Consider the following 26,914-nt stretch of genomic DNA (forward strand, 5'->3'; position numbering starts at 1 on the left):
TTGACACACAAAACTAGCCAGTACAGATCTGCTATTTAAAACTCTAATAGTACAGATTATAGTGTATATACAAACTTACTTATGTCTCAAAGGGATAAAGCTTAACATTAATTAAAGAAATGCTAAGTGAATGACAGAAAGCTTAAAGGGGAAATTACAGAACCCTGAGGTTCATTAGTAAGATTCACAAGTAACAGTAAATATGACAAGAAACTAGATTTCATTTCTAATTCTAGGCTGATAAATCACTGAGAACTAGCTAGTGTTCCCTACGCATCTCAGCAGTGAGCTAGCTTATAATTTGTGTTTTTGCTTGCTCCTAACTAAATGCACTTAAGTCAATTAATTCATTCAACAAATACTTGTTGAGTCTCTACTACTTGGCTGCTGGAAGTCACAGACACAACAAAGAACCAGACAGACAAGATATCCAGATATCACCAGATGAATGAACTCCTCTGCAATTAAATAAGATGAAAGCGATTCCTGGGCCCATGGCTGGCTGCTTAACGCCAGCTTGTGGGGCCCCAATCCCACAGAGACATCTTCAAACGATCGATCTGCACCTGTGAGTCGTAAGGAGCAGGCTAAAAATGCCAGAGAGATGCAGCCTGCTTCACTGCCATGTGCACAGGGAAGGCAGAACAGACAGGGAGCTCAGTTCCTCCTATCACTGAGTGCGGAGCGGACAGGACCCCTGGCCGGACACAGATCGACAGCAGTCCCCTGCCCTGTCGCTTCGCTAGCAGCTCCAGGGAACCTACCAATGGGTTCTAGTATTCAGTCATAGCAAAGATGGGTTTCTACATTTAAAACTAGTTTAACTTTGAAATTGTTACCAAGAAATATAGCACATACTTGGAGATGTGCTTATCTCCTCCCTCAAATGCTAGAGTCTTCAAGAAAAATCAGCTCAGGTTCTGGGTGACCAAGGACTTCTGCCGCTGTGCTCCAGAGGACCTAAAAGAAAGCCCCAGTATGGGCAGTGGCTTTGGTGCACTGGGTACCATTTGAGAAACACAGCGTGACAGTGTGAAGACAAGCACAAACAGGGCTTGGGGAGGGGACAGGGAAGTCACCCACGACAAGCCTGGACAAGGCACCTGGCTTCACTCTCATGTCTCGCTGTTTTCTTGTCACTGATTCTTTGCTCACTCACCTCGCCATTATGAAAATGGCTTTTCTAACTGTGGGATAAAACTCCAAATATTTGAGATTAAAGGACTGTGCAGCATGGAAAGACTTTCCTGCCACTCCCGCCAGTGGCCTGCGACACTTTCGAGAAAGCCATGGTGAGCTTTCTTGAGTGTTTATGTCATGGAACCCAGCAGGTTTTGCAACGAGAAGTGAAGGCATTTCAGTCAGCCTACGGAGCTGGCCTCTGCCTTCATTTCTCTTCCTGCTGGTTGTCCACTCTGTGGAAATGTTTTAAAACCTACTTCCTGTGGTGACCACAGGACTGGCACTGCGCACGCCTTCCTGGAACTCATTGACCCTTTTGCTCAAGAACAACAATAGGTTATAAATGGTACTCTGGTTCCTTGGCCCTTGCAGGGTACTCAGCAATCTGTGTCCTTCTAAGAAAAACTGACAATAACAATTAAGATCCTAAGAATCCTGTGCATATATCTCATAATAACCTTATATAGCAGATACATCTATTATCTCCTCTCTGAAGCTGAGGAAACTGAAGCCCACAGAAGCCAAATAGCTTGTTCTATATCACATGCTAAGTGGTAAAGCAAGGATTCAAATTCAAGTGGTCCGGACTCAGACTCTGACTTTGCCTCAGTACGATCATGTAAATCCAGGCCGACCACTAGTTCCTCAGACTGTCTTATGTCCCTCTGTTCACTCTACCTCCTTAGCCCCAGTGCCTCTTCTTAACGTAGACCCCACACCTTAACTGAGGATGCGTAATGACCTCATTGCTCTCATCATCTGCTTCCAACCTCTCCTTAACCTGTGACCTGTAGCCACAATGATACTTTTAAAGTACATGTTCTGCATTAGAATAAAGTCCAAGTGTCTACAGAATCTAAATTTATCCCACATCTCAGTAGTTTGCCCCAAAAATGTCCAGCACTGAGTGTGTCTGTCCACCAGAAGATAAAGACATGAGTTTATTCAGAATAGCCACACTGTTTCCATATCAGACTATTTGTTTGCAGGGATCTGCCACTTATCATAAGATTACAGATTACTCATCAGGGTGGCAGTCCCCCCAGTCTGTGTCCCAGTCAGGCGGGAAGCTTAGGAGAGCACTGAACTGCCCAGAGCAGCGCCCTTTCAACCCCGACTGAGCCCTCACTGCGCACAGGAGTTTAGCATGAACGGCCACAGCAAAGCCAGCACACAAGTCTTTTCCTTCTTTATAACTTCATGACTAGAAGACTCATTCCTCTTACCCGATTCTTAGCTTCAGGTCACGTCACTCTCTTGCTTCAAACCCCCCTTTGGCTTTCCATGACGCTTGGAAACGATTCAACCTTCTGCAGGAACTCCCAAGGCCAATCCCAACTCTCCCCTGGCCATTTGCTACCACCACCACCATCCACTCGGTTCCCCTGCAGGTCCGTGGGTTCCTAAAATGCAGCAGGTTCCTTCCAGTCCGCAGACCTCTGCATTCTTGCCTTCCATGCTGCCGGGGCCAAACATGGCCTCCAGGATGGCTCCTCACTCATTCTCATGAAGAAGCAATATCTGCACACAAATCAGCATCCCAGCATCCCTCCACAGCTACTCCACCTCACACGCCAGCTGTAACCAGAGAGCAGCCATCCTGTCTGTCTTGTTCCAGGCGCTGTCACTGGTCACGACGGGTCTACCATGCCATAAATGTTCTGCAAATGTTTGTAATAATGAAAGGCATACGAGACTCCACATATGATCACAGGAAAAATACAAAAATCCAACCCACAACTCATAGATAAACAACGTAAGCCGGTGTATTCTCTGCACAGCAATGAAGTGTTGCGGTGTATCTGCTGATTTCATTATCCCGAGCATTTTCCTGAGACTAGTCAGTTCTGCAATTCATCATCAGAACTAAAAATTACTAAACTCACGAGATTTTTTTTTCCTCCAGAATTCCTTTCCTATCGAGGTGGAAATGCTGAATCAAACTTTTGGTCTCTGGGAGCCACACTGCTCCCTCAGTTGTAAATGCCACAGAGCCGTTGCGAAATGCAAACTCTCCTGTAAACCCACAGGCTCACTCTCTCAAAACAGAGAGTGAACATCTGCATTTGCCTGCTTTCTGGCAGTTCCGAGTTGGAATGTCAGAGAAACAATTGCACGAACAAACTAGCAGCACTAGGGCATGAGTGTGAACATGCACACTGCAAGAGATGTACTTGTCCACTACCACAGCTGTCAGCTCCTCCCACACCAAAGATGTCACACAAAGGAAGGTGGGATTTCATGAACCCTTTAATTGACATTTTCCTCAGCCAGGTTCTAAACTTGGAAGGTTGTGTGGGGTCTCCGAGTTTGTAGTCAAGTTTTCATAACTAAAACGATACTTCACCCAAACATCTCCTTCTAAAATGTGGGCCAGAAGGACTCTGATCTTAAACCAGTCATGTTTGGGAAACAGTTGAGAGCTATACACCAGTGAGTATGTCAGGATGAGCACTGAATACAAAACAAGTGTGTCATGATCAGATGGGTCTACACTGTAGAGTCTACAGGGAGAATGAATTGAAAACAAGCGAGAAGGTGCCATTAGAACACAAGAGAGAGCAGAAGCAAAGCATCTCAAACTGTGGACCACTCTCTCTAATGTCAGAGCCACCACGAGAACTAATGGGTATAAATGGCAGGCTATGTGCACACCTACCACCCACTCTATCCAAATGCTGGTACTGACGCTGTGTGCTTCGGCCCATGTCACTATAACAAACATTACTGAACAGGAATCGCGGCGCCAGGCCCAGATGAACTCCAAGGATGAAGAAAGGGAAACCAATGTCGACAGAAGTTGAGAAAACTCCTTCTCTACTTCTAGAATTTCTGCACTCCCCCCTTCCTCCAACCCTCTTTCTTCTTCACCTTGAACAAAGCACCAATTTGTTTTCTTCTCAGTCATCGGCTGGCAGCAGCTCCACACTGAGCAGAAGTGTACATTTGTTTTGAATTGTTCCCCACTGGAGCAGAGGAGACGGCATGCAGGTTTGCATCTGACTGGTAAATCTCAGAGACGATAGGTATTATTACTACTTGTATTTGTGTGGCCTTTTCCAACGCTCAGAGACTTCCTCTGTACACACTCTCATCAGAACCTCACATCAATTCCATTTAGAGGGGTGATGCTGGCAAGGTCAGAGCTCTCCTGGGACCCCTCCTGACGCTCAGGGTGCACATGCAGACCCCAAGAGCCCACTCCAAGGCTGATGCTGTACATGAAGCGCAAATTCAAGCCCTATACAGACTTCCTCTACTGGGGATGGGGGTGGGGGGGAAACAGCGTCTGCATCCGTCTGCCAGTTTTTTATCATAACAAAATGGCAAAGACAGGCTAACCTCCTAAGGAAGAGATTTGTATTTAGCTCACAGTTTTGGACATCAGAGGGTGAGGTGACCGTATCAGCTCAGCTCTAGTGAGGACCTGGAAGGCAAGAATCACCTCCAAATAGGAAACAAGAGAGACTGGGAGAGACAGGATGGCTCTTGCAGTGGCTGGCTCACATGAGAACCTAGGGAATCCCACGGCCTTAACCTAAGGGAGACGCTCCTCCAATGACCTGTACATCCTAAAGATTCTATGTCACCTCCCAATACCAGCACCCTAAGAGCAAGCCCTGGAGAATCCTACCCAGACCAAACCAAAGCACCACTGTAGGGCAAACTGTGAAATCCCTGTCCTGTGTTACCAACATTTTAAGGTAAGTTTTTAGTTCTTTAGGTGTAAAATGTATTTGACCAAGTTTTACCCCAATAACTCTTTCATTTCCCCCCTCGATCATACTGAGCCCCTTCAAATATTTAGATCAAATTAACATGACAGAGATCATGAAACTGTGGAAAATTATAACTGTCTAGATCTAACAAAACACAAGTTGTCTTGTCAAAGAAGTGTAATGGCCATGTGGCCAGCAGTAATTATATGTTTGGATTTTCAAATAGGCATCCTCCCCTCCCTCTGAGAGGGGGAGGGGGGAGCTGCAGTCTTTTCCTTTCCAGGAATGCGATTTAACTTAATAGCTAAGCTAATAACGGCAGGACGCTGACTTGCTGAGCACAAAGAGGGCACTGTCTCTGTGGGGACACAATGGTCCTGGGTGATGGATTCCAGTATCTGCGCTGAGTGACCATTCCATTATGTAACTGACGGAGCTGTGTGACTGCCCGTGACCAAGGCCACACGGCTCTGTCTCTCTAATCGAGCCGGAGGCCTTCCCTTCACATTCAAAAGCCGTCCTTGCTTTTAAGGTTATGAAGCTGAGATTATTTTCAACCAGGGAAATCGTGGACATAGCTGTTGTGCCTCCACGTAAAGAACAACAGGAAAAGAAAGAACAAAAAATAAAAAGGCTGTATTTTTAAGGCTCAGGAGCCAACTATGCACAAGGATAACAGGCACAGAAAGGAGCCAGACTCTACTAAGTCTACTAAGGACCAGTCTACTAAGGCCAGTCTACTAAGGACCTACTCTGTTAGCTAAGACTTAATTGAGGAAATCACAGTGTTTTCCAAATCTACTTGTGTGACTTGATAGACGCTCTGCAGACACTTAGGAACACTTATCAATTCCTTCTTCCAAAAACGGCATGAGAAGCCGTTGCCATCACACAGCAGATCCAGGGAGCCCAGGACTCTGCACACCGCCCTGCGCGGCTCAGAGCCACCCCCACGCCTTCGGGATCCAGGTCTCTGAGGCAAGGAGAGAAACATATCTTTAAAAGGGCCTTCAGGTAAACTGGGAAGATGCTGTCCAGGGTGTGAATGAGGCCGAAGAACAAAACCAATGTTAAAAAGAAGCAGCCTGTGAATTGTGCAATGGGGGAAGAATTCAATGTAAAGTACGCAGTCATTTTCCCAAGGGGTGAGCCCTTCAAACGCCAGTACTTAAGTTTCATTTCTTTTGATGGAAATGTTTCAAAACTATGTTCTTTTTCTGCCTTCAAAAGTAGAATATACTGAGTGTGATTTAGCCTTTCATTCACAGCCCAGTGGGCCACCAATTGTGATCCGGGCTGTGGTATGTCCTCTGACATAGATAAATGTGCTTATTCCAAAGCCAAACAGTCGCATATGCTTTTCTCAATCTTTCCCTAGAACCATCTTTTCCTGGCATACATTCTCCAACAGATATTCCTATCTTCCACCGTCCGTCACCATAGCACTGGGCGAGGGAAGGAACGAACCCATGACCTCTGGGATGTGGAGTCCAGTGGAAGAGAATGAAAAACCAGAGAGTGAGGGAGCAAATGAAGAAGGGAAGGCACTGGTGATGCTCTCGGGGAAAGTGAGGCAAAGGGGGTAAAGGACTCTAGGGTGGGAAGGAAGGAAGGAAGGACTGCCCTTGAATGAGCAGACAGAGAAAGCCCCTAAGGGGACATGTGACCACAGCCCGCACCTAGGGTGTCCAGATGTCAGCCTCCAAATCCACTACACACACACACACACACACACACACACACACACTTGCTATACAGTAAGCACTGGCATGGAAGTCATCAAGAATGCTCTCTCCTGGCCTAGCCTCTGAGATATCTATTCCAGAACCCCTTGCATTAGCATCAAGATTTTCTTATTTGGTTTTTGCTTGGTTTTTTGCTTGTTTGAGTACATACGTGTGTGTGTGTGTGTGTGTGTGTGTGTTTTAAAGAAAAAAAATGAAATACCCAAAAGCCCAATCTTTAAAGTCCTTATCTTTAAAGTACACGTAAGATTTTTAAACATCTTAAAACGATGGCCACCCAGGTAAACTGTGACCTTCCTGACTCTGCCCTTTGTGACTCTTGTGCCAACCGTTCTCTATGCCCTGGCCTCTGAATGTGACAGTACAAGTTCAGTCCCCATCTATGTGACTGTCTGTCTCTGTTAACGGCTTACTCTTCTCTGCCAGTAAGTCAGGCCCAGCAGTGTGCTGTCATGGAGGCAGGGAGGACCCCGCCTCTCCTTGAGGATTTATAAGCAGCAAGGTTGATAAGGGAGAGACACTTTCTTCAGTGGTGTAGCCCCTGGTAAGAAGCCCATGCTCCTTTAAAAAAGCCTGTCCCATGGTGCTGTCCTGTGATGCTGTAAGCAACTATAAAGATACTCAGTGGAACCAATAAAACAGAGCCTCGAAAGGAGCCAGCTGGGAAAAAGTGGATTAGCCTGAGTGGGAGGGAGACAAGAGAAGGTAAGGTGTGGTGTGTGTGTGTGTGTGTGTGTGTGTGTGTGGTGTGAACATGACCAAAATACATTATGTATATCTATAAACACATATTAGTATAGTCACCAAAATTTGTTAGTACAAATGTTATAAGCATAAATAAATACAAAAAAGTTGACCTGCTCTCCTATTCTTTTTTTGGAGTAAAAAAAAAAAAAGGTTGTTTTTTTTTAAGTTAAAAAACAAAAATGAAAAAACAAAAACAACAACAACAACAACAAACCCAAAACCTTAATACCGTGATTATCCAGGTTTCTAAATTATGAGATAAAAGGGATTGTAAAGAGTTAGTAAAGACCCAGTGCTCTTAACCAGGACCATGATTGAAATCTCAGAACTTATTCAATGGCTCACAGCCACTGGTAATTCTGTTCCAGGGGATCCAACGTCCTCCTCTGGCTCCTCAGGTACCAGGCACATACGAATAGTGCACAGGCAAACATGCAAGTAATACCCAAACACACAAAATAAGTTAACTCCTTTAAAAGGCTTTTGAAAATTAATGGAAGAAGGTCTTGCTTAGAGTAGAGTGAGTCCCAGACACAGAAACTGGAACAGTCACAGTGTTAACAGACAAAGAGCACTGGGAACGCCTAAGGCCAGGTCAAGGGCTTTCTTCAATTATTCTAGGACAAGAATAAGGAAGGGTGTGGCCCACTGCTGATAGGTGGGGTCCTTAGGGCTGATAATTCAAGAAAGCAGAACTGTTCAATCCTATCTCTGCTTCCATCTTCCCTATCAGTAAAAGGCCTTTGAGCTGGAAAGGGGGATGGAGAAGAACAGCGCTCACAACACTGATGAATGGAAGAGAGGCAGAGCCCTTGGGGCGTCTCGGCATAGCAGCAAGAAAGATGAAAACGCAAGTGAATGAGCGGAGACCAGGAAGGACAGGCTGCGGTTCCCAGGTCGGGCCAAACTCCAGAACTGCTTTGCAAATAATGATCACTGGCAGTTCACATAATATCATGAGACAAACAAAGTCAAACCAAGCTAAGGATCCTCTGTGCTGACCCACATGGGCACCCCTGCTGCCTGCTCAGGCGTCAGGGACACCAGGACCATGCCACACTCCTTCTCCCTCGGGTCACAGGAGCCAGGATGGAGATGTGAGAATGGAACAGTTGGAGAGCTGGCTAGATCTGAGTCCAAACCCCATGGGAAGCCTGCAGATAGAGGTGCGGGGTTACTGAGCGGACAGCACAGCAGCTCTGTGAACTGAACTGAAAGCTATAGCTGAGGCGCTGCTTAAACTGAATTGGGATTTTAAAAGATGAAAAACTAGGGAAAAACATGACTACAGCTAAGAAAATTGAACTTAGTGGAAGTAAATATTTTCCATAGTTAGATGGTTAAAACATATATCCTCTAAACACAGGCCTACTAAGATAGCTTAATGGTACTTAACAATGATTCCTAGTTTTGAAAAGATACCAAAGAATGTTTGCTAAATATGTCTTGAATGCAGCACATTCAGAGAGAGACCTATCTCAAGTCCTATACGGAACACAGCTAATTTTAGACAGAACTAAATGAAAACTGCCAATACTTGACCATTTTTAACACAAAACTGATGACTCTATGTGGTGTGGCTTAGAAGATAACATGGAATATCCCTCAGTACGGCATGCTTTGGTGTGCAGAGAAAGGACATGTAAGTGCCATTTGTGAAATGGACGACACAGCTTTATGGGGAAAGTGGCATGAGGGCTAGGATGCGTGAGGTGGGATTCAGCCGGAGAGAGGTGTGACAAAAGGAGGGAGAGATCCTCAGACACTGGTGTCAGAGACAAGACCCTAAGACAAGGAAGCAGCCCAGTCAGCTACAGCATAGAGTGTGCAAAGAGGAGGAAGCTGTCCCAGAAAGGGTCCCTGGAAACTCGCATCTTCAAATCTACTGTGATAAAAGCTCCAAAATCATCTGCTCCTCCTATGGAGGCTCCATCCTGAAGGGAATAAGTAAACAGACAAATGAACGATTTTGATGGGTAGCCATTTAAATGCCTGGTGCCCGCTCAGGCTGTCCTTGGTACTCCGGTAGGAACTTGCAGATCTTTAAACCGAGCTCCCTTAAAAATCCTGTGTGATCACCAACAAGGCTGGAAGTGTCCAGGGGCAGAAGAGGCGAAGTCTGCCTGGCTCTCTGCCAACGCCATCAATGCCGTCCATGCCGTCCGTGCCATCCATGCCGAGGGTGAGCCAACTCAGCTAGCTCCCGGGGCAAGCGATCCGCAGACAGTTCTGGTTCAGTGACTCCTAAACGCTGTGCTTTAAGATTCCTTCCTGGAGACAAATACCAGCTAAATCTACAAGCTTCAGGAACAAATGTTTGGTGGCTTTTGTGGGCAACTGTTTTATAAAACTCAAGCGTGCCTAAGTCATAATTTTAAAGACCTTGGCTCCAGGAGAAGGAGCAGAAGCACTGAGTCACATGGTTCACATGTCTTACTCTTGCATGCCAGACTATTTTTTTAATTAAGAAAGGAAAAATGGGTCAACTCAAAAGAATTTTTACAACTGTCAGAATAAATACAAGGCCATAAACTCATAAACTTTATTATTGGGTGAGGGGGGGACTTTGTCCCCTCCCCATGCTGTAAGTATCCTGTGTTTAGAACCCAGTCAAACATACATACATACATACATACATACATACATCTGATGTACTGTAATGTATTGTCCCTATATCTAATGTACTGTAAGGACATCTTTTCTGGAGGAAGAGTGAAGAGATCCCAAGTTAGAACAACAGACTCTTCTAACCCCCCCCACACACACACACACACAGTGGCCTCTTCAGATGCAACTGGGACACAGTAAGGAAAGGCTCTGCACTCACAAAATACAGCAAAATCTTTTACATCTGACTTGAGTCCAAGGTCACTAAGAAACATCTCACTTCTTAGAAAGAATCACCACTCATGAGACCATTTTGAAAATGGTTTTAATCACACAAGAGAAGTTGCTCCTAGACTCCAGGGGAACCTTAGGGCTGAGCTCACAAGACAGGCCTTCAACAGACAGAACTGCAACATCTTTGCTCCCTCTTCTCTGGAGTCTCCTGGCTAACTGAGAGGAGACTGATACGTGGGCTTATGTTCCTGCAGGGTCTGATTTAGACGAGGAGTTCTGTATCAGCCCCAACCTCTCAGACATATTAGTTCTATACAATGTTCTTGGTACCAACCTGCTCTCTGGTAGAGCAGGCCAGCCCTTCTGGTAATGCTCCAGATTAAGCTGGCTTTTCTGATATTTCTAATCCATTCTATACTAATTTTAAAACACTATTTTCATAATCACTGAATTAATTTGAGACCCCTACAACCTGCATTTTAAACACTAAGGTCGAAGAACAACACTGTCCAAAGTAAATATAATGCCAGCCATGGGTAACTTCTGTAAGTGCCATATTAATAGTGAAAAGAAACATGGTTTATGAATTCTAACAATATTTTACTTAACCTATCATCCCCAGAATATCATCACTTTACCTTGCGCTCACTACAAGAAATCACTGCGATATTTTCTATCACCAAGTCTTCAAAGTTTGAAGTGGACTTGGTATGGGCAGACAGCCAGTCCAGAGGAACTCATTTCAAAAACCCTGTAGGCTACCACTGGGCAGCACAGCCCTGAGCCTGGCTCCCACAGCGCTGTGCAGAGCAGAAGGTAGGCCTGGTCCACTCCTGCTGAATTCCCTGCACATCCAGTCACGAGCCCTCCTCCCACACAGCGCTATCAGCCTCCAGCTCCTCCACAGGCTCCAGAGCTCTGATAACGGCCAGGAATTTCACAAAGAAAAGGCCAGAAAGAAGGCCTGTAAACCAACAACAGGCATTGTCACCTTGAAATGCTACAGACACACAGTTGGGAAGCTTTGAGGTCGCGGATGAGGGTCGTCCTGGGCTATCAGAAACTTAACAAATGCCACCAGCAACTCAAATCAAAAAGTAAAATTTGGAGAACTTGCTTGTAAAAATATTTGCTGATGACAAAACTGAAGAGAAATCACAACAGCAGCAATCTCAAACAGTGCCAGTGACTACAGATGGGGTGGGGGGACAAGGAGCAGGAGAAGAGCTGTCACTGCGGGGACTGCAGGGCACAGGCCATTAGCCCAGCACTTGGGGGCAGAGGCAGGCAGGTCTCTGAAGGGTCCAGGCCAGGCAGGATTCCATAGTGAGGCCAGGGTTACAGACAAATACTCCCGCCCCCACCCCGCAAACACATGGTAAGATTATGAAGGACATTTTTTCTTGTTCAAAATAGCTGCAGTACTCCTTCAGAAATACGATGTCTTTAGTGTTTCCTTTTTTTCCAAAGCAAGCGCATGCTCTGTTGGATACCTACCCCAGGAAAGGGCAAGCAAGCCGGAAGGGAGGGCCAGAGCCGCCAGAAAAGCCTCTGACCTCTGACCCTCCGAAAGCACCTAGAAATGGACGGCAGGAAACAAGACAAACAGCTTCAACTCCAGCTTCACATGTTGCTGAAAGTAGAGACTTAGTGTTACGGATCTGAGCTGACAGGGAAAGGGAAAGGAAGCAAAGCGGTCTGTGTCTCACTGGGAAAATGAACTGAAACAGAGAATATTTTATATTATGTAGCTTATTTCTAAGTCTCTTCCTCTGTCTCAAACAAGTCTCTAGCCCAAGCTGGGCACAAACTTCCAGAGAGCCCTGGAGCTGAGGAGAGATGACCTTGGACTTCTGATCCCTGCCACCATCTCTCAAGTTTCGGGATTATTGGCATGTGCCACTATGCGTGGCGAGTGCAGCCCGGGGGACAGAACCCGGGGCAAACACTCTACCCACTAGGATGCGTTTCCATTCGACTCTTTTGGCCAGTGAATCCTGGCGAGAGGAGCACCTCTCAGAAAACAGCCCCACAGCAAGCCTCCCTCGCTCATCTCACCACAGGAGGCTGGAGCGCGTGCGCACACACCAGGCACTGTTTGGCACACGAGGAGGAGTGCCAGGGCCCTCTGAATAAACACACTCAACAAAGTAAAGCCAGACCAGCTTGATACTGAGTTCATGGACATGTGAGGAAAATTACAGAGTTTAAGTATCAGATATATAACACAGACAAAAATCCTACGTAGGGTCACTTTGGGGTTCATCAAAAATGAAGTTCCCAGAGGTTCATTCCTGATTGGTAATTCAAAGCATTATATCTCTAGGAAGTCGACAAGTGAAGTCTCAACTCCATGCCAGCCCATCTGGCTATGAAGTTCACTTCATAGATCACTTCACAAGACCATGTAGTGTGGAGATGAGATGGCGGTAATGAAGGGCAGCAAAGGCAGGATTCCCTTCCTCTGTCCTATGGTTGGCTGGATAGGCAGCGGGAAATCCAATCAGCTTTGCTTATGCAATGCTTCCCTTCTGTTTCGAAAACTGACCCTGAGCATTCAACCAATGACAAGAGATAACACCATTAAATATACATCTTTTAGTTCCAAGACAACCTGGGCCAAGCAGAAGGCCCCTGACTCAAACAAACATGGAAAGAGATACTACTGAGTACATGTAACATGACGTCCCAGGTTATGGGGATGAAACGATGAATGAAATGTGAGCCAAGCCTCCAGGCACTCAGGTGAGTAGGGTAAAGGAAAGTTAACAACATGCTCAAGGGCTCTGGATGACGTAATCTCAACACCTGGGAAGCTGAAGTAGGAAAACCACGAGCTCATGACCAGCCTGGGCTACCCAGTGACTCTGGGTCCAGCCTTGGCTTATAAAGCAAGGACCTGGCTCAAAGAACAAAAATTATCAGGCTAACAAGAGTTGCAACAGTGCTTAAGTGCTAAGAACATCCCGGAGCCCCAAAGAGGCAATGAAACCAAGGAGGTCAGAAAAACAGCAGAGCAAAGATAGCATCTTGGCTGACTTGCAAGGTAAGTAGGGGTGGTCAGCAGTCTGTGAGACTGGAAGGCAGGCACAATGGCAGAGGAGAATCTGAACGGGAACTTCACTCAGGATAATGACATTGACAGCTATTCACGGAGTCAGCCATGCAGGGAGCTAGAGGGCCAGAGGAAGGGGAACCTTTGAGATCATGTTCTGCCTAGCATGGGTTCTAGCAGACCCTCTTCAACCCTCTTGCTGGCCATCAATGTACAGGTTGGGGTAGAGGCTGGAGTCACCTCTTTGGCCACCAGTCATCCAAGTCTGTCAAGCACTTATCCTAGAGTGCACGTTTATTTGGGGACTGCCTTAGTCAACATTGGCTAGGAAGCTATTTCTGTAAAGAATATCATAGTCTTCCAACATCAATAAAAGGCAGTTCATGGAGAAATATTTGAGGCAACATGACCCCCCCCCCCACATACACACACACACACACACTGAGAGATATTTCAGTGGGGGCAGAACAGCTGAACACCCCCCCCCATGATACCCTGCATATCATGGTATCTGTGCACAAAGATGAATGTCCCAGTCAGTGCAGCCTCTTCTGCACCACAGGCAGTCAGCAGGGGAGGAGAGCTCAGGGTTTGTCGGGGACAATGTGAACAAGTCACTGATTAAGCACCCTGGTACAGACGAACTTAATTTTCAGCCAGCTCTCTGAGTACAAGGGTCGGCGAGCTCCACAAGTCAGCTGAGAATAGACACAGATTAGCAGCGTGGGTCCTGGGGTGCGACTATCTCAGTGAACAGGATGCAAGATGCTCGCTCGGGAGAGACCCATTTGAATAGAAGGAAGGTCAGAGTTGTGGCCAACCAGCCAAAGACCCTATTTTTAAACCAGAAAGGACAGGAAGGAACAAGAACAAAAAAAGGAACTCACACAGGAGAGATGGAGAGCACGAAGGAAGCATCTGGAATAAGCAAGTGGAAAGGCAGTGCGGAAAACGGGAGGCCGGGAGTGTGCAGGAAAGACACGGGGGTGGGGAGGAGGCAGACACAGCCACAGTGCTACTCAAGCATCCCAGATGCCTATGTTGCAGGAGGGTTGGTCCTGGGTGGTCAGCCACATTCTTGCATCCTGGCATCAGGTCATGAATTCAAATCCCACATTAGCTTCCAACCGGGGGCTGACTATGCAGTCACTTTACCACTCTGTGCAAGAAACTAGAAGGACCAGCAAGAGAAGGAGCGTCAAAGAGAAGAGAAAAATTTCTCTGTGCAAGCCGCTCATGACAACTGTCTACAGCATCCTGTGAGGAAGGGCTATTTATTCCCACCACCACCATTGTACAGACAAATCCCAGTGCTGTGCGCCCTCACTGCGCCCACAGCACTGGAGGCACAGACTGGGGTGGCAGGGCCAAAGCCGTTCTTAGCGAAGCAGCAGGTGGAAAGAGAAAAATACAGAATACCCTTTCCAGAGTGAGGCAGGACTGAGGAGCAGGGCGCGCCCACTGAGCAACCAGATGGCGAGCAGAGAGAAAAAAGGTGAACAGTCCCTTAGATTAAATGTTTATATCACAACCCAGTGATAGACTTTAACTCAGGCGATCTTCATACAACCCACAGGCAGAAGAGAAACCAGGTCCTACCCCACTTTACAGATGAAGAACCCCTCGAATCATGTGACAGTTTCAAAGTCACATAGTTACCTACTGGCTTGGGACCCAAGTATTGTATTAACTGGTCAGCAAGGGGCACAAGGAGTTTATCATTAGCTCATACAGTAGTTAGGATTTGATATTATGCTGTAAGCACAATTTGTGATCACCCTAAATTTCTTCCACCCGAGTCTAACACAGTGAAATAGAACTATTTGCTACCCTCCAATTTTTCCACCAGAAATATCAATTATAGAAAACAGAACATTAACCACTATTGGGTCATTTTTAAAATTTATTCTTGTTTCTTTTAATTAGCGTGCCTGTATATGTACGTGTGTGTGGGTGCCCACAGAGGCCAGGAGAAGGTATTAGATCTCCCTGAGTCAGAGATACAAGTGGTTGTGAACCGCCCTACCTGAGTGCTAGGGACTTAACACCAGTCCTCTGCAAGAGCAGCAAGTACTCCTAATCATTCTAGCCCCAGTTGAAAAACAACACCAACAAAGTAACTGAAAAAACTACAGGAGACTGAAATGCAAAATGTTGGATCCTAAGGAGTAATTTCGTCTTTCACTGTGCGAGTGGCCAACACACTAGATAGTCACCGAGGGTTAATCTTGAGGCTACAGCTCACTGGGGTTAATCTTGGGATCTGACCTGAGGGTTTGGGGTGAGTCTGTGAAGCCCTTCTCAGCGCCCTTACAGCAGGCGAGCTTGGACAGTTTGGGCTGAATCTACTGCTGGATTTAAGACCCTAATTGGCGTTGGGAGCTGGCAGCACTGTGAAGGTGGAACCTGCCTGGAAAAGCAGGTCCTTGGCAATGCATCCTTGGGGCTGTATCTTACATTCCACACCTCTCCCCTCACTTCTCTAAGTTTCTTGTCCAAAATGCTACGAATTGTTCCTTTGCCACTCTCCTTCCCATGAGAGTGAAACTTACAAAACAGTGAACAAAATAAATCCCTTTAACACTGAGACACAGCACTCTCTGAACTATGAGAGAGTGGACACCGTACTCTTTTAATAAGCAAATTATACTAAGTCCCATCGTGGTTGGGGCTTCTGTTCTTGTGTGTAAAATGAGAGGACAGAGCTGGGATCCTGTTTAACACAGTTTGCAGAGCATCCAGGGGGACAGAGCCGGGACCATATTTAACCCAGTTTGCAGGGCATCCAAGGGGTCAGAGCTGGGACTGTGTTTAACACAGTTTGCAGGGCATCCAGGGACTGCTCATAACCCCAAGCTTCAGGAGGCACATGGGGCAAAGTCACGAATCCCTTTGATGTTCCATGGCTGGGCTCCAAAGAGGCTTCTGCAGTGGGGAGCCAACAAGAGGGCCCCCCTCAGTGAGCATGCGTCCACCAGATCCTATGCCCTGTGCCAAGCACCTTCCATGAGTCACGTACACCCCATGGCAATGCACTCAGAAAGGCACTGGAATTGTCTCCCCTTCAGAGTAGAGGAACCCAGGGGGTGGGGGGTGGGGGGCTGGGGGGGTGGGACGACACAACATCTCAGCACGGCACCCTGAGGCTGGGATGACTTTTCACAGTAGATCTGTTAAGGCTCCACTAAGCAGGCTACTTACCCCAGCCCCTCCACCCCCACCTCCCACCTCCCCATCCCCTCACCCCCCTACACCCGCAGGAAATAACCCTGAAAGGGAAGAACAGCCAGGAGGGGCCAGCTCCTAGGAAAACCCAGCAGAGTTCAAAGACCAGTGTGCTAATTCCCCAGCCAGGCCTCATGGAGCTAAGCTCTCCCCATTAATGCTTCCTCAAGTCATTTAGAAAAAAAAAATTGTTTATTGTGTCTGTCCGTCGGAAGTCAACCTTTGGACAGAGGTGGCTGTCCTCTTTTCCCTATGCTTTGCAAACTGACCCAACGCTTCCGATTTCCTGGGATTTTCCATTCAGAACTATAGTTATCTCAACAAACAACTTCAAGTGTTGCAATTCCAAGCAGGGAAGGGAATGACCATAAAGCAGTGTATTTTTAACCAACATCTAATCTAGCTTCAGTTATTTTTACCTATATCGGTGAAACCTTTTTTGTGTTTAATTTTGTAGATAAAAACTGTCTGCAGACCCCAGCCCCACCATTAGCAGCAAGAGAAGAGGCAGGCACACATCTGCCTACCATGAGAGGTGTCACTAGTAAGAGGGTACCCAAGACTTAGGTGATAGACCAGCAGCCATTAGGAGAAAAGACATGGAGAAAAGACATGGTCTGGGCCTTCAAATTGTCCTTAGAATTATGAAAGATGTGGCCTTGGTTTTGTTTATACAAAAGATATTCAATTGGCAGGAAACAACAACAACAACAATAACACACACACACACAGAGGAAGAGAATCATGGCATTGTTGAATACATACAGAAAAAAGCAAACATCCAGAAAATATCTAGGGTTTACATACACGGAATAAGATTACCTATTGAAATGAAGTTAAATAAACTGACTATACTGAGCAATAGAGTTACAGATCCGGGGCAATGGGTATCTGTTTGTTGTTTTAATGAGAATTTTTAAAAGTATCTAGAGCCATTGACACACGATCTCTATCCCAACTACCACCACTGGTACCCTGAGGAATCACACCCTGAATGGCATCAAGGAGAAGATGGGTGTGGAGAAGGAAGCTATCCAGAGCCTCACATCATCAGAGCACAGCACAGGGCCATGGCAGAGATGAGAAGGAACAACGCAAGCTTTTCTCTGTGCGCACAGACAGTGCTTCCTGCAACAGGCAACTAAGTAGCTGGCCACTGAGTGAGCGCTGTGGGCTTGTTCTATCTTTATTCCTTCTGTGCTTCCTCTATTTGTGTCTTTTTTTTTTTTTAAACTAAAGGTGGTTCTCAGATTAACGTCAGTCAGGTGAGCTCAAGAACCACGGGGCTGAGGAAAGGCAACCAAGGTCAAACTTTGATCGGTTATCCAGAAGAGGCTACAATGGAGAAGTGCAGACATCCTGCAAAGTGAGATATGAGGAAATGCTTGAACACAGGAGCTGAGAAACAGACAGACAGACAGGCAGGCAGGCAGGCAGGCAGCAATCACAGTGAGCCTGAGAAAGCAGGAATGACAGCAGCCACACACAGTGTCAGGGAAGGGAGACACTGTTAGGGACAGAGATGAAGACCAGAACACCTGACTGCAACTGTGTCCCCAACAACATGATTGTCAGGTTAAATGCTGTTATCTAAAAACACAGCTCTGTGATCACGTCACGGCGGGCTCTGTATTTACTCTCCCTCCATGGTCTTCGGAGTCCATGTGTTTCCTTGGCAGGGGAACCAGAAGAGTCAAGCCACAGAGCCCTCTGGAGTCTGAGCGGCGACACAGAGCTTTCTGCCTCATTCCTGGGGCGCCTATACTGATATTGGATCTCTGACTGTGACACAGCAAACACACCCAGCTCTGGAGTTTCTCCTCCTGGGACAGGAAGCATTGCTAGTGAGTTGTCTTAGTGCCTCTGACTCAAGGAGACAGGAGTGACAGACACTGTCCCCAGGAAAGCGGGCCAACTTTGGTCTGGCCCATGCATGGAAAGCCAGGTGCTGAAGACCTCTGCCTGCCAAGAGGACCCCAGCTGGGCCCCACCCCACTACCCTTCCTCCCCAGTGCTCTCTGCTCTGCCACTGCAGTCTCCCTTCAGGCTGTCGTTCACCATGTGACTCTGAAACCTTCCTCTGGGGTCCCCCTTGCTCCAGTCTGGCTTCCTTCCAATGCATCCCCCCTCAAAGCCTGTCAGCACTCTAAAATGAAAATCCGGCCATGATGCCCTGTTTAGAACCCTGCACTCACTGTCCCTGTAATAGCACAACTCCACTACTATAGCGTACTCACCCCACAGCTGAGAACCGCGGCTCGCAACACCAGGCTCCCACCTGTCTTCCAGCCCTGTCCCTTGTCACTCACCCACCAAGTTCTGGCCTCTTCCCAGGCCTCATGTACAAATTCCATTCCTGGCCTCCCTGCCTCCTCACACTCTATACTCTCTGACTGAAGTGTGTCATGGACCTGAGATTGGCTTTAAGTTCCTCCTGAGTCATAGCCCTCCACAGAAAACCTCTCCACAGCGCAGCTTGCCTGGGCAACCCACCACCCCTGCCTCATCCACAGCCCCCAGCGGGTATCACATCTACAACACCCTGGACTTGGCTTGGTGTCTCTCTCACTTGTAACCCTTTTAGAACACTGTTTACTGAACTCTGAATCCACATATTTAGCATGCTGTCTGTGCTATCAAAGCGATAGGTGCTATCAAAGGCATGGTTACCGGCTCACACACACATGACAGAAACAAGACCAGCAAGAGATCTCATGAGGATTGTGTTTACCCACAAATGACCCAGAAACTCCAGAGAACCCCAAATCAACTCTGTGGAGCTAGCCACACCCATTGGCCGGCCAGAGACAGACTGCTGGCTGCCTCTCTCTAGGAGAACGAGGCAACTTGTATGACCTCTCCACATTTTCACTCCTTGCCTTGCTCTGTTTATAGAAATTAGCCTTTCCTGCCAAGACGCACACCGTGGCCGAGATGGTTCACTTAACTTTTCGAGTATTCTAATGTAGCACGTGTGTGAGTTATGGCAAAGTCTGATAACTTAGAATGGGAGTTCACACTGAAGATAAACGAGACAGAAACAGGCCGATGCACTGACAGATTCCAACAGTGAGCTGACGTGGACAGGCACCCCACTTAGCTCTCCTTCACTTTCCCAATTTGAAACTCCGGGGGCGTTTACCTTATAGCATTAGAGAAGTAAGAAAACAATATGTCTGTAATAGGAATAGGATGTATACTTTTAAGTATAAAGACTTAATATGCCTCTTAGGTTTATGCTGTTCTTATTTTCTAGAGGTAGATATGTATTTTCTTTAGTATTTGTGAGCATTTTATTCATTTTTATGTATGTATGCTTTGCCTGTATGTATGCCTACCATGTGTATGCAGTACCCAAAGAAGTCAAAAGAGGGAGATGGATTCTCTGGGACTGGAGTCACAGAGGGATGTGAAGGTCCGTGTAGCGCTGGGAATCGAACCCAGGTCGTTTGAAACAGTAGCCAGTGTTCTTAACAGCTCCTCCATCTCTCTAGACAGGCATTTAAAAAAAAAAAAAAGCTAAATTCAGTATTCTCTGGGTTGACTAACTGAAATGGATATTCTTAATTAGCTATCGCATATTGCTTGCTCAGATCCCGAGGGATTTTGAAAGCAATGATGAGAGAGATACCCATATCTCAGGCAGTTCTGATGGCCTGCGTTTTCTTGGTTGGCTCGGGCTACCACATTTTGGACTAATTATTTGAGAAACATGTTTCCAAAGTCAAATGAAAAATACCAGTTGCTTAGTTTTCAAGTGGCTGGTAGATTTGAGCTTTTTCTGTTGTAAAGCCCACATTCAGCATTCAGCTGACACGACCAGCCAACCCCAGGCCTGTTTTCCTAAGTGAAGACAAGGATGAGCAACAGCGAACCAGAGGCTCCTCCGGCCTTATCTCCTTTCAGTTCTAAAATCCCACTCCTGCTCTCTCCAGCCACACAGAACTGCAGCGCTTGCCAGGACTTTTTAACTCCTGTCTCGCCCTTCCCTCTTCAACAGTCCACAAGCAGCAAGCACAATCGGAGCTCATAGTTTTAAAAGGCACTGGGAAATTTTATTTTGTTCAAAAGAATAACGCTATCTTTGCGTGTGCTCTGCTCTGTTCCAGAAAGAATGTTGAGACAGGCTGCATCATTACCTAACTGATTTTTCTAGCTCCTACACCCCTCTGCTCCTCCTTACAGGCTGACATCTTCATGGTGACTTGGCTTTAACTGAGAAACAACCATACACCCATATTTATTAAGATAATATGAGTGCCCCCCAACCCCGAAAAAGGATGAAGCCTGATTCATCCACTCAGCAAACGTTTATTGGCTGTAGTTACAAGATACTATCTAGTGGGGAATATAAACAGACAATTACAGCAACACAAGGGAAGCACATAACAAGATACCCAGAATGCTCAAGAACACAAAAGGCCGAGCTCCTCTGCCCTGTGGGGGAGGGGCGCATGTCAAAGAAGAGACTCGGAAGAGAGGGAGCTGACAACTCAAGGAATTTCCCCACATGAAGGCCAAGCATGCAGCTGGACCACTGAGCTGTCAGGTAGAGTCGGTGCAACTGGTGTAAGTAAGAACAGAAACACTCAATGCAGAGATTACCAGGGCTCACCAAGGCACGCCCAACATCCAAAAGTGGGCCACAGGTCACCTCTCGCCATCTCCTTTATTTCTATAATCCATTCTCTTCTATCAAGCTGGCTTCTGCCAGTCTCCTACCTATCAAAAGTTCAACTCAACCTAACAAAAACTCATCAAGAACTGAAGTGTGCAAGAGTGTGACAAGCCCAAGACACTGGAAAAGAGGCCCCAGGGCCCTACCACAGGGTCACATGATTGCAGCATGCAAGTAAGAAAAACCACAAGACTATCCACTGGCCCAGGCCACTCCCCAGAGACCATGCAAAGTGAACCCATAACTAACAACCCAAAGTCAAGCTTATTCTAAGTGTGATATGTTTTTTCTGGACCAGCAATCTGTCCTGTTTTGAAGACTCCAATGCTCCTTTCCTTAATTCTTCTCTTTTGCCCCTCCTAGGCCTTGGTCTGACGTGTACTTTTCCTGCCTCAGGGAACACTGCTTTTCTCAATCCCTTTGTTCCTGTCACTGTGGATGAACACCACAATGCTGGCATCGAAGACAAATAACACAAGATGACCATTTGCCTTCCCAAAATGCTACAAACTAAGAGGATAGTTAGATTGAATTAATTTTTAATGTCTCTTCCAGTCTGCGACATGGCTGGAGCCACTTTCCTATGAGAGCTTTTATTGACTTATAGTCGATAAAACTGTAAAGAAAAGGTAGGTCAAAAAATTAATGCCATTGTTGATCTACAGTGGCCACACTGCCAGCGGGCCAGACTACCATTGCATGTGTAAGTAAGCCTGGCCTAGATCACCCTCAGGATCTAGTTTAGAACCAATGACAGTGATTTCCTAAAATGATCACAAACTAAGCACAAACTTAATCAAAATAAAATAGTATGACTTATGTGTTTTGTTCTTTATTTAATACAAGAATGTGTGGTTATGTTTTACCTTTTTTTATATTTATTTTTTTTTATGTGTGTGGGTATTTCACCTGCATGAAGGTATGTGAATTACATGTGTGCCTGGTGCCCACTGAGGTCAGAGGGACATACGCACTGGATCCCCCAGGAACCACAACTGCAGACGGTAGAGAGCCACCATGGAGGGTCTGAGAACCAAACCCAGGTTCTCTGCAGGAGCAACAAGTGCTTTTAACAGCTAAGCCATCTTTCTGACCCCAAATACATAATTATTTTGCTATACTTCCTAGGACTAAATATTAATTATCTTGAGATTTTAACACTTCGAAAACAGAAAAATTATACTCCATTTTTTGAACTTAGTATGGTTTGGGAGCTGTTGTTGTTTAGACTGGGTCTTGTATAGCCCAGGCTGGCCTTTAAAATCACTATGTAGTAGAGGATGACCTTGAATTCCTGGTGTTCCAGAGTGCTGGGTTTACAGGTATTAATCTTTTTGAAGAGCACTCCAGACACAGCACTAAGACTACACCTACACTCACATGCCACACTACAGGACCTCACACAGCTCCCATGTGCCACTTTATGCATCCCAAGAGTGGAACTTATCAATTAGATATACATCATCACAACCCATCTTATAATCTACAGCACAGGTTCTCATTCAAAACACAGAGAAGACCAGAAGGCTCCAAGGATGATCCCTAGGGGAGAAATGCTCTAAGCCTCCTTGTTCTTGTGCACCAGTGTTATCCTTAAGAACTATGGGAACAGCCTTAAAGCTCCAGGCGGTTCTTGACAACAAACTTGTACCCATCTACAAATCCAGCCTCTACTATTTCTTAACTATATGACCCCACAGGCAAGCAAGCAGATCACTCTGGGCATTATTTTCCTTGTGTATAAAGGAAAGATGAAAGAGAGCATCGTAATACCGCCTTCCCCATAAAGTTGTTGTCAGATGCCAGTGTACACGAAGCGTCTTCCTTGCCTTCCCCATTAACTCTAAAATTGTTCACTTTGAAGAATTCTGAATAGGTTACTGGAATGTAGGAAAACAAACAAGAGGAAGCCAACTGGGTACCAAAGAGAAAGATTTCATAATTGCTGTGGCTCAATTGGTTGAGTCATATTAAATTAAGCCGGGATTTTTCAAGGACAAAAAAACAACAGAGCTTCCTCACAGGACACCTAAGACAAGAAATCAAGTGGCATTCCAGGCAGAGAGTTCTAAGAACTGGCTTTTGATGAGCAGTACGGTGTCTGTGAGTCACTTGTTCAAATGGGAGGAGGAGGGATCCCTGTGTGAACCAAACACAAGCTTACTTGATCTTTCTTCTCAACATTTCAGATGTACAGTTTAACTCAGAGCCAGCTCCTCTGAGCTCTGTAAGGCTATGGAGGCACAACAAGAAGGGAAGTGGAGTCAATGACCAGAGTAGCTGATAAGAATCCCTAAGTGACTGTTGGCATCTAAACGAAAGACAGTTTATTTGGGTTGGGGTCCCCTCTACTGCTCACACTACATTCATTGCTACCATATCTGGCTAAATACTAACACTGCCACCCATGCAACATTTTGCATCATTAGAAAGAGTAAAATAGCCCAGCTCAGTGGTGCATGCCTTTAATTAAAGCACTCAGAAGGCAGAGGGAGGCCAATCTCTGAGTTCAAAACCAGTCTGGTCTACAAAGCTAGTTCTAGGATGGTCAGGGCTACCCAACACCCAAAAAAAAAAAGCTAAATCTATTTGAAGACAATTGGTTTAGAGCTTATTAATCATTAACAAGTAGCTATACAAGTCAAAACCGTACCAATATCACATTTAAATAATGTATATATACATAAAGCTACCAAAAGCAACAGTGGTTTGTCAGCACTCTAACACAATTCATGTTAGGATGGTGTTCTGAGTAAGGCAACCACCTGCTCTGTACGTAAAGACTTCTAGTTTTCACTGAGAACGTTCCTAACTTTGCAGACCACATCTTCAATATCACTAGCAACTAACCCTCCTGGTCAACAGAACCCTGACCCAAGCACAGTAGCAGGCAAATCCTGACTTAAGACAGGTTGGGAAGGTCGGTGTGGGGTTGGGGGAGATCCAGGGTCAGCAGCCCCGGCAGAGGAAGACAGGGCTCCTGGCTTCCTGCCTTCAACTCTGAGTCTTTCAGGTCATGTTGCCTCCACTCTTCCCAGGAAGCCCTGGGCACTCCACACTCTACCTGGGAACACTGCTCCAAATCTTGTGTGTTCTGAAACTAAGGTCAGTAAGCTGTGATGCAAGCATACACTCCCCATTGCTTTGAAGACCTTAACCCATAAGTCCTAGTGAGGCTGTAAGGACGGCCAGCAACCCAGCAAGCAGCCACCCATCCTGCCTCTCTTCAGACACGGCTCTGTTCCTTCCTATGTCATCTGTAACCTCTCTCTCTCTCTCTCTCTCTCTCTCTCTCTCTCTCTCTCTCTCCCCCCCCCCCTCTCCAGCTGAAGATGTCCTCCATTCTCCCACATGGTCCTGATCTTTTCGCTAGGCTTTCTGCCCTGCCTAGTCCCTTCATTTGGGATGTGTTGAAAGATTCATTGGTCGAGTTAAGAACTCACATGACCCTCCCCAATAGTTTATGGAAAGCAGATTTTTCCAAGTGTCTGCCCCTGACTCCATACTCTATAGGCAAACTACCAGGACTAAGCACGCATCAGCCTACTCCCATTCTACAGAGAGGAGGTCCCAATGGGAAAACCTGCTGCCCCTCAAAGGAAGCAGGTCTCAATGGCCTCTGTCGCTTGTGCGTTCTGAAGACTGGGCTACAGCATCACTATGTAAGGAGGGGGGAGGGAGGGAAAGGGTATCTTCTGGACACAGTGGTGTGTGACACGTGTAGAAGCTAGTGGTGCTCTCCAGCCAGGTCGCGGTGTGGCTGTCCTCTTCTGCCACAGCACTCCTGTCTGTTTGCCAAATACCTCAAGATGATTCCGGAAGGTTCTGAATTATTGACAGACTTAGGGAAGATGCTTAGGAAAACACCAAGTACTAAAACAGACCTGTCCAGCTAGTGCAAACACTTGGCCATCAGCAGTTTCCTTTTTAAGACCAAGGGGGAAAAAAGGAGAGGGGGGTGAGGCCGCCTTGGCTAAATAATAATGATATTCACAGAAGAGCAGACACTGAAATTCCAAAGTTCAAGATCTCGGAAGCTCTACTCACCCCTAGCCATCTCGCTCCTTTATTGGCCGCCTGTTGGATCTGGACTCTTTTGAGGGTGACATGGTAAACAGCTCCTTCCTCTACCTCTTCACCCCAGTCCTGAATGGAGCTCTGACGGGATAAAGAGAAAGAAAAGAGGGTGGTAGTGTGCGTTGTTGTCTTCTTCCCCTCCGCTAACCACAATCTATCCCAGCTGCTTCCCTGCTTACAACTGCTCTCAAAGCCCAAGACAGGCTGTTGGGAATAAATCCTCCAAACCGAGCAACACAGGACACTGCAAGAGGCAAGGCTGAGATTCCTTGGCTGGCAGCCTTCTCCTGCGGTATCAGGATCCTCTGACTTCTCCGTTCAGTTATTTTTCCTAGACTGGCCACATATCTTAAAGCGTTTTTATCAAGTTTTTTTTTTCCTTCATAGGGAAACTGTGGCTTAGTCCTGATCAACTCTGTCCCTTTAAGTGAAAGGAAAAATAACTCATTTGCAAAAACAAAAGTTTATACTTCTCTGAGTACACAAACATTTGAGCAATGGCGATGTTAAACTCCCTCGAACAAGTGTTTTAATGCCATGAGCTCTCTTTGCGAAGTTAAGTTGTTCTTTTTCTCCTCTTACTAATTTGGAACCCCCCAAAAGTTACGTGGGGGTGGAAAAGGTTTAATTTCCAGAAAGAAAAAAGAAAAAACCCTCTGGCAAGTGCAGAGAAAGCAACACATCTTCACACAGCTTCCACAGCGACCCCCTGGATGGCCATGTCGCCAGTTAAACCTCGGATCCCTGTTAAAGGGGCTGCTGCTGGGAGGCAGAGCGGCGCCGCTCCCCCAGACTGAGTTCTGTCCTTTCCAAGTTTGCTCTCCTGACACGCATCTGCTTGTCCCAGACACCCCGCAGGCGATGCCTGAGAACACAAGCTTCGTTTCTAGGGAGAAGAGGCACAGAGAGGGGAAGGCTACAAAGCAGAGTGAGAAAGCTCCTCTCAGAACGCGGGGTCCGGGTGGCTCCCATCAGTTAGTACTCCAACAACCCGGCCCGAGAAAGCGGGAGATGGGAAGATTCCCCCAGCAGAGAAGCGTCCCGGGGAAGGCGGGGAGCTCGCGTTACCATTTTAGCTTGCCAAAGTAATTTCATTCTCAGTTTTCTCTCCGGCACACGGACGCTGCATGGTGCGCCCTGCTCCGAGGCGGTCGGGACGTCTCTCTGGCCCGGCTCCGGGTCCCCGCGCTTCCCACGCGCCTTGCTGCCCCACCGCCGCTGCCGCCGCGCGCGACCGGGCCACAAAAGAGCGCCGGCCAGCGAGCAGGCAGCCCGGGAGCCCGCGGCAGCAGACTCCTCCCCGCCGCTCCGTGATGTCAGGCTTTCCTGTTTGTGCTTGCGAGAGTGCACTCTCCCTTTCGGAAGCCCCGCGGATCAAGGGAGCAAGCAATCGTTTCTCCAGCTCCGGAGTGGTGGGGAAACGATGCTTTCAAGTAGACCGCTTCATCGGGGTTTCCTGGTGGCCACCAGGTGCCAAAATGGAACCATGTGTGCCACGGGACGTGTGTGCGCCACCTCCGTCTGCTTTACTGAAGGAAGCTGGGGGAATTCAGGGTGAGGGACTCTTGTGTGATCTGCTTACTATTTGGAATTTGGAGCAATTAAATCAGAGTCCCCTCAGTTTCAGAGAAGATTTTCATTAGGA

The 26,914-nt window shown here is 46.7% G+C and overlaps 1 protein-coding gene across 1 annotated transcript in view; it reads right to left on the bottom strand.

Annotated features, from left to right (window-relative positions):
- The window catches only part of Rgl1 (ral guanine nucleotide dissociation stimulator like 1), a 106,521-nt gene extending 79,847 nt beyond the window's left edge, over window positions 1-26,674 (bottom strand). The window contains exons 1-2 of the mRNA XM_052200238.1: window positions 26,338-26,674; window positions 25,240-25,350 (exon numbers count right to left, since the gene is read on the bottom strand). Coding sequence (XP_052056198.1) covers window positions 25,240-25,350; window positions 26,338-26,364 — 138 coding nt within the window. The 5' untranslated portion in view covers window positions 26,365-26,674. The remainder of the gene's footprint in view (window positions 1-25,239; window positions 25,351-26,337) is intronic.
- Between the last annotated feature and the right edge of the window lie 240 nt (window positions 26,675-26,914).

Source organism: Apodemus sylvaticus, chromosome 12 (genome assembly GCF_947179515.1).
Source record: "Apodemus sylvaticus chromosome 12, mApoSyl1.1, whole genome shotgun sequence".
Lineage (NCBI taxonomy): Eukaryota > Metazoa > Chordata > Mammalia > Rodentia > Muridae > Apodemus > Apodemus sylvaticus.